Source organism: Otolemur garnettii, unplaced genomic scaffold (assembly GCF_000181295.1).
Source record: "Otolemur garnettii isolate 467f Iridium unplaced genomic scaffold, OtoGar3 scaffold00031, whole genome shotgun sequence".
Lineage (NCBI taxonomy): Eukaryota > Metazoa > Chordata > Mammalia > Primates > Galagidae > Otolemur > Otolemur garnettii.
In genome coordinates, this window is record NW_003852426.1 from 17,963,568 (window position 1) to 17,972,334 (window position 8,767).

The 8,767-nt window shown below is 40.4% G+C and overlaps 1 protein-coding gene across 1 annotated transcript in view; it reads left to right on the plus strand.

The window, feature by feature from the left end:
* The window catches only part of OPN5 (opsin 5), a 40,941-nt gene extending 32,181 nt beyond the window's left edge, over positions 1-8,760 (plus strand). Inside the window, exon 7 of the mRNA XM_003789251.3 lies at positions 8,299-8,760. Coding sequence (XP_003789299.1) covers positions 8,299-8,307 — 9 coding nt within the window. The 3' untranslated portion in view covers positions 8,308-8,760. The remainder of the gene's footprint in view (positions 1-8,298) is intronic.
* Positions 8,761-8,767: the final 7 nt, after the last annotated feature.

The window sequence follows — 8,767 nt, forward strand, 5'->3', positions numbered from 1 at the left end:
CTTCCAATGATTTGAGAAAATCTGTGAAGTTCACATATACTTTAACAAATTCGATTTTACCTTATAAAAAAATATTTTGTGTTTGTTGGGGTAGAGTGTGAGAAAGGCTAAAATTCTAGAGCTGGTCCTGTGCCTGTTCTCATTTGGGTTCTCATCACTGGTTGAGGGCCTGACATGTGAAAGGCCTCTCGGAAATTTAATGGTTAAAATCAGTAAGTAACTATCATATTATGTTTTGAGGAATGTTTGGAAGTACGCAATAGAGCATTAAATGAAGAATATGAAATTCTAGATCCCTGCACCTCCATGTAAATATAGCCTGTTCTATTAATAAATCAATGAATACATGAATTTATAAAATAGGGATAGTGAGGAGAAAAACCCTACCAACTTGGAAAGCTGAATTTAAAGAATCGTCATGTAATCTGAGTATATTTTAATTTTTGCTGAGTGGAATGAGGCAATAGGAATATATTTCATAGTAAACCCCAATGTTTTTGCTTTTAGAAATGCAGTTGTCTTATGAATCGAGCATTATGCCTATTTGGAAATGAAATGGTAAATAAAAATTTAAACCTCATTCAATTTTTCCTGGAAAACATTCTATTGCCTTTAATGGCCTTTGGCAACATGAACCACAAATCCGTGAATGGAAATACTTCTCCCTTCAGTGAGTGCAAATGAGGGAGAAAAGACGAAAGAGAAGGGATAGAGAGAAGGAAAGAGAGTGAGCTGATGAGTGGGCTGTGCAGGGATCAGTGATGTCGATATAATGAAATGTTTCAAGGTTGCCAAGACGTCAGAGGACATTAGATACAGGATGAAGATATATGTTATTACAGGGAAAGGTTAATGAAAGTAGCATTGGCCTTTGATTCAAATAAATAATTTTTGCCCTCATTGTCACAGCATTGGCCCTTCTTTACTTCTGTGAAAATGGGACAAAAGGCAGGACACATAAGACCCACAGGAAATTTGGCAAGAAACACATTCAAGGGCAAGGTCTCAGTCAGTCCAGACAGCCCAAAGCCTCACTCCCTTAGAGTATGCCACACAGCAAAACCCCTGGGCACTACTGTGACCTTGAATCACTTTTTATTTATTTACTTATCTTTATTTTTATTTTAAAAAGTACATGTCATGTTAAATATTCAGAGTTTATTGACATAAAAAACTCTACCAAAGTTAAGACAAAGCTTAGCAGTAGAGCAGTGGCTGAAATAGCTCATCCTTGAATAACTTCTTAAAGATTATACTAACTCTCCACATATTTGGGCATCAGGTGATGGGGCAGTAAGACATATATTTTGAATCAAAGCAAATGTCATTTAAACGGTTTTTCTTAATTACTTTCAACCTGCTCTCCTTAGCCATGCCGAATAGACCCTCACCTGCACCAAGGGCTCTAGAATAAACAGACTACATTTCAGAGGAAGAAAAGATTATTTCAAATTGGACATGCACTTTGTTAGTTTTGTTTTGTCTGGTTTTAACAAGTTTGCTGGCCAAATCTATCTAGGCGAATACTGCATTCCCTCATTAAGCTTTATATTCAGGGACGTTTAGTGCCTGCAGTATACAGTGTCCTAAATGTTTTGAGAGATAAAAAGAGGGGAGAATGATTTCACTTCTTTAGGATTTTTGGGGGGAAGGGGTGTTGGCGAAGTTTTGACTTCTATATACATTGTATATAGATTTTAGATGGGCACCATCTTAAGGTTTACTTTGATAGGATACCTTGAGAAACTGTAAACTGTTGGGACAGGTCGTGCAAATTGATCTATGTATGTGCCTCTGTTCCTCAGATGAAGGGAGAAATGTGAGGTTTTTGTACAGTCCTCCAGAGAAGAATTCATTCATCGCCAGGGACAGTGAGCTCCAGTTATATCTGGATGTTTGAATGTATGATTTGAGTATAGGAAAATTGTATGGATCAGTTTTCTTTTCCAGGATACAACAAAATGAGACTGGCCAGGTGATCTGGGGGCAATGTGGGCTACACCCTTTTCTCCCAAATAATGATTAGAGCATTGGAGAGACAGCATGGGAGTTCAGAGTACAGTTTCAGAATTAGTCAGATGATCTCAAACTCAGGTTCTATCAGTTACCAGCTATGTGGGTAAATTACTTTATCTTTCCTGAGTTGAACTACCTGTGAATTAGGCATAGTTTCTCACTCAGGTAGGATTTGTTATAATTCAAATAGTCTGTAAAATTCTTGGGATAGTTCTAAGATTCTTAGGACAGTTCTGGCCCATTGAAAGTACCGCGTGAGTGGAAGCTGTTGTTATCATCATCCCTAGAAGAGCCCGCGTTTTGAAGTGATAGCTGTGAATTCTTTTCTAAAGGTGGTTGGAGAATGTTTCTCAATATATCTGATCCCCATAGATCTAGCAGGTGTTCACACTGAGAAGGTGAGAAACACACCAAGATGCGGTGGGAGTAGCCACTGGTGTCTCTGCCACAGGAAATCACTGGTGTTCAGGATGGATACAGTGAGAAGATGCTGGCCCATTTGAGCCACTGTTGGAGGTTGAGGGTGGCATCAGAACAAGAGGCAGAGGGGTTTGCTCCATTCGAGTAGATGTCATCCTGGAAGGAGAGGGTTATCTTGATCCTCTACTACTGGAAGGACCAAGATAATCAGCCTTCCAGTAGACACTTCACTGAGGTGAGAACACAATAATTTCCTGCTATAGATCTTTGTGGAAATAGAAGTAGAATTAGAAATTTTCTTTGGGGTTCATGCCAGTTAAGAAAATTCTTAGTAACCTGGACATCTGGTTCCTAGCTGGAAGGTGTATTAAGAGCACAGGAGGTTCCATTTTGAAGATGCACCCAGAATTTTTAGCTTGCTAATGCCTATGTATGATTTTGTTGTGTTTAGGAGGTGGTTTACATTCTTGTTAGACAAAATGTCTGCAGACCCAGAGCTTGGATGTCTCCCGAGAACTGGTTAGAAGTATAGAACTTGGAATACATCCCTAACCTACTAAATCAGAACTTGTGACTTAACAATGTTATTTGCATGTCTATTAAAGTCAGTTAAGTCAATGGTCCTGTTACGACTAATGTGGCCACAGTGTTTTCCCATTGGATGTCATACTAATCAGAACTTGTTGGAGCAATAGCACTCTAGCCAATGGACAGCCGTGCCCAAGCAGGACAGCTGTGCCCAAGCAGGAACTTACAGTCTTGGGAGTATCTCTAGGTCCTGGGGGTTAGCCTTCTATGAGTAGGACACTCTCTAAGGTATATCTCTCTAAGATGTTCCACCATCAGGACAAAAGGACAGTATGACATCAGGTATGTTGAGGGGAGAATTCTGAGACCACACCTTCCTAAGGAACACTGGGGACACAGGCCCCTTCACCTCTCCAAGACACCAGGGAAGGGAAAGTGGAGCTGTTGGGTGAGTCAACATTTCTCCACATGCAGCTCAGCAGAGAGCGACTGCTTAGAGCTAACTTATTCAGGGAGAAAGGTAGTTTTCTTAATATCAAGCATTATACTTTTCTAAGTATTTTCCACTTTGAAAGTGACAGTCACTTCTAACACCCACCTTCTCCACATAACATACACACCCAAATGAACAAAATGAATAAAATCTAACTTGTTAGAGAGAAAGAAAAGCATCTGATCCATTTGAAAAATGAGTCCAGTTTGTCAGCAAGCATGGGGGTTTATCCAAACTGTTCAGAATTAGATCTGAATCTGTACATTTTGACATTCCATCCAGGTAGAAGCGAAGCCATGTGTGAGCCCAGGCTGACAAAATGTTTTAAAGGACAGGAAATGAGGAATAATAGCAGTAAAGCAGCAAGTTACTCTTGACACTGCCAGACAGTGGAGGAGCTGGCACCCTTCTCTAAATATAGGACCAGGCCTGAAAATTGTACAGAAAGGTCCAACCTACTGTTTTGAGGAATTCATTGCCAGTGGAGATTTGGTTGAACATCCATTCAAAGGATAATCTTAGTCTACAGTTGAGCCTGAATGTGGGGCAGAGATGAAGTGCTTAGTTCAGGGTGGGGACCAAAGCAGACACTCTGCAAAGGAGCAGGTGCCTAGGAAGGTGAGAGAAGGCCCTTCCCACCTCTTCTGAGCTGTTTCCTTTGTTGTTGGTTAAGGTACCTGGGAAAGCATGGAAATCTCCCAGCCTGGGAGAAACTATTGGCTCAAAGGTGTGCATGGCAAGAGTTAAAGCAACTGGAGTGCACTGGGTTGAGCAGGTAGCCCGGAAATGAGAGGGAGGGCGGAGGCTCCTGGAAGTGTCTGAGAGCATTACTGAGCAAGAGAATGTCCCGTCTTACTCTGGGTTGCAGCATAAGACAGGACATTGTGCAGCAGGTCCAGATTCCACAGATGAAGACAACACTTGAAAGCTCTAACAAGCTGGGGACTGTGTGGGCAGAGGAGAGCAACAACTTCTAGACAAACCCTGCAGAAAACATTTTTGCTTGCAAAGTTGATATAAAAAAGAAGCAGTTGTGGCTTCTTTAAGTTCCGTGTGTGTGTGTGTGTGTGTGTTTGTGGTGTGTATTAAGCTCTTGAAGCACATACCAGAAATAGTAAAGTCATGGTACCTATAATTTAGCAGCACAATGACCACAACTAGGATATCTATCTGTTTGATGCCCTGACTTGCTTGTCAGAAATCTCTAAATAATTCTGAAAGTCGGGATTTTTTTTGGTACTACAGTCTAAGTGGAAATGTTATACTGGAGAGAAGAAAAGGAGTGCTTTATTCCACATTCAGCAGATTAGTGCTTTGGCTTCATTGAGTGTTGTCTGGATTTAATTTAACACAATTATTAACAAACAGTTCATCATTCAGTATGAATGATTGCGAATGAACAAGATCATTCACATCAGGCAGGCAGCTGCTATCAGTGCATTTCCCATCACCATGTCCTACTGATCTTTCAAATGAACTTTTGCACTCCAGAATGGTCAAATTTTCAGGGGAGGCTGTATTTCTCAGATGACCAACATAAATGAGAAATGGCGAGAAATCTTCTGAGGTAGTGAGTCTCAGGTGGCAGCGTGTTTTGTATTGATTCCAATTAATACAAATAGGTAAGATGTGTTCTCATTGTAGAGGGAACAGGATTGAAGGTTGCAGCTTGAGTCATTCACCAGGAAGGACATTTCTCCAAGGAAAATAACAACGATTCATACTATTAATAAGTTAAATTTGTGCCAACCACTGGTCTTCTGCGTGGGTCAGGAAATTACAGCCCTTTGGTCAAATCTGGCCCACTACCTGTTTTTGCAATAAAGTTTTATTGCAACCCAACCATGCTCATTTATATATTATCTATAGCTGCTTTTCTGTTTGAATAGTTGAGAGAAAGACTGTGTTGCAAAGCCTAAAATAAGTGCTTTCTGGCACATTACAGAGAACCTTTGCTAGTATGTGCTCTAGCGTTTATATGTCTTAACAACACTAGCGGATATTCTTTGTGCCCTATTAGGAAACTGAGGCACAGAGAATTCCTGCAGACTGCTCAAAATCACACAGCCTGTAGATAAGAGCTGGGATTCTAGTTTCCTCAGTCTGTCTTTAAAGACTGTGCCTCTTAAAACTCTGCTGTACTGTTGACAGAGATTTATTTTGTATTTAGATTTTCGATTTTCTTCTTTCCTCTTGCTTGCTTTAAAATCCTATTCTAGGTCTCTTACAATAATTCTATTTCCTTGGTTCATTTAAAAGTGGGATAGGGAATTAAGAACTGATTTCTATTCCTTTTAAGGGAGTCAGGAGGTTCTGGAACTGGGTTTATTAAATTCTAACTTGCTTTATGGGATAAGGAAACCAGTTGTGTGGGGTGTGATAACATCTGAGAATAAATTCAAGTAGATATTATTTATTGAGTACTTCCCATATGGGAAGTTAGGCAAAAACTAATGCACCTTGCTTACATGAAAAGAGGTTCTGGTATTGTAGAAAAACAGATAAGTACGGTGGAGTCTTGAACAACAGGGGGGCTGGGGGGACTGACTGTCCCTATAGTGAAAAATCTGCCTATAACCTTTGAGTCCCCAAACACTTACTGACTAATAGCCTACTGTTGAACAAAAGCCTCACCGATAACTGTTAGAATGACATATATTTTGTATGCTATATATATCGTATGCTATATTTTTATGAAAAACTAAGCTAGAGAAAAGAAATGTTATTAAGAAAATCATGAAGAAAAGAAAATATATTTATTATCTATTAAGCAGAATTGGATCATCATAAAAGTCTTCATTCTTGTTGTCTCACATTGAATAGACTGCATTTAAATAAGAATCCCAGGTCATTCTTATACATCCCACAGTTTGAGAAGCACTGAATGATGGTTTTAGAAATAAATGGGGGGAAAATTAATCCAGGTGAGGGTTGATGAGGGTCTGAATATTGGTATCTGGGCTGCAGGGAAGAATCATGAGATTTTAGAAGTATTTTGGAAATAAAAATTGATCAGAATTGGTCATTAAGTGCATGTGAGTGGCAGTAGCAAAGGAAAGGGAAATACCTTTCGATTTTAGAAGTATTTTGGAAATAAAAATTGACCAGAGTTGGTCATTCAGTATATGTGGGTGGTTGGTAGCAAAGGAGAAGAAGATACCTTTTCTTATTAAAAAAAGTTCCGATGCAGGTTATTCATGTGAGATAGAGAAACTTTTTCTCCCACCCCAAACTATACCTCTTCCTGCTTTTGTCCTAGGTCAGTTCAGAGTCTTGCTTAACAACTTCCTTGTTCTTCACTCTGAAATGCCTGCCAGTTTGGAAATAAGTACCCAAGTTAGTTGCCTAGAAATTCAAAACCATGCCCAAATTTAGTTCCCCTGAAACTTGAAACGATGTCCAGAGTAGCTTGTTGGAATGTGTATTTATTGAAATGAGGAGCCCGACAGGTAAAATGCTATTTTTGAAATTTTCTTGCCAAATGTGAGAGATGTGGAGCATGGCAGAAAGGGCCATTTAGTTCAATTAAAATCTGTTCTGTGGGAAGTTTGGTCACCAGAGAATAATAAAAATTTGCTCGTGAATTTGCTCCAATATCGTAACAATTTTGGGGGGAGGGGTAAGAAAATGTTATTTGGTTGATTGTTTTTGTCATGTCACACTTCTGTTGATCAAATCCTCCATATGCCATCCTAAGAGTTCGTGACTCCATAGCTAACCTGTCATGGACTGTCCAAGCGTGGGATCAGAGGTCCATCCTGTGTATTTGAAGGACACACATTTGATGATACAGTTTGCTTTGGGTGCTCTGAGTAGCACAAGGGAAGAGCTTGAAACTCTCTTGAGATTCCAACAAAGCCCCAAGCAACGTGTTTATTAAAAGGAACGTTGCTGAAGGAGTCATCAACTGGGTTTTGCCTCTGGTCGGTTATGTGACCTTGGCCCAGTGCATGATTAGGTGCTAATGTTGAATAAGACATGAATTTAACCTGCAAGGAGCTTATTCTCTAACCGGAAAGAAAGGAGCTTATTCTCTAGCATTTGGCTTCAAGGAAGAAGTGCTATTTGAGAAAAAAGGATAAATTTAAAGGATAAATTAGGTTTTCAGGTATAGGAGGAGGTGGAAGGGCTGGCCCCAGCAGAGACATGACTGAAAGACAGAGACGATTTTATATTGAAGGGATTGAAGATTATACAGAAGATAGTTAGGTGTTATTGGTGGAAAGCAGATCCCAGGGGTCTTATAGATTAGCCATGGGAGACTGTATTTCTCTCTAGGCCATGGGTGTCCGACCTTTTTTCTTTTCTGCTGCACATTGGAAGAATGAGAGTTGTCTTGGGCCACACATTAAATACACCAACACTAACGAAAGCTGATTAGCTAAACAAAAGTCTGTATATGCAAAAGTTTGTAATATTCAATACCACAGATAAACAACAACAATAACAACAAACCTCATAAAATCAGCATGCAGCCCCCAGGTTGCAGGTTGGACACTCCTGCAAACAGGCAGTGCTTAGGAATTAAGAGACAAGGAAAGGTGATGGGCGACTTTGGAGGTGGTATGAAAAGGAAAGGGGGCTAAACTATGATAGAAGAGTAGCACTAGAATATTCAGGAAGGGGACAGGATGAAATACACTGGGAAAGCGGGATCTGCAGGACTAATCGCATGTGGGGAAAAGGAGATAGGAATTCCACGAGAAGCTGTTCTCCAAGACTGTTCATCCCTGTCCTTTTTGGTGTGTATGTGGTATGCTTCAGCTCTGAATTTAGCTTTGGAGTCGCTCTACTTACTGGCTGTGTGCCTCTCCCTGAAACTCCATTTTTTCTTCCTACAGTGGGAATAGCAAACGTGCTGGTTGTGAACAGCACCTGTAAAGTGCTTACAGAGTGTCTGGCACATGCGGAGAAGTTAGCTTACAAGTGTTAGTTCCCTTATTTCCCATTCCCACCCCATCTACTGAGGCAGGAGAAAATAATTCACCAGGAATATTAAAACAGCGATGCACCCTGGGAACACCCAAATATCTTAAGCTGAATTCTCTCACTCTAGTATACTGGTAATTATCAATTGAAGAGTGCTAGACACCCAGGCTTTCAACATCCTGCAATGCACAGCTCAGTCTAATGAGTAAGGTCCTCACTTCCTACTGAACTGGGGCTTGGGAAAGCTGGCCAGCAAAGGAGGACCAAAGGCCATCAGACTGTGCCTCTGTCCAGGGCAGCTACACTCCACTTCTGTTATTTGACTTGTTCTATTGCAGACGAGGTACAGGGCAGAGGTGAGTTGCAATGGTGAAGAGAGAA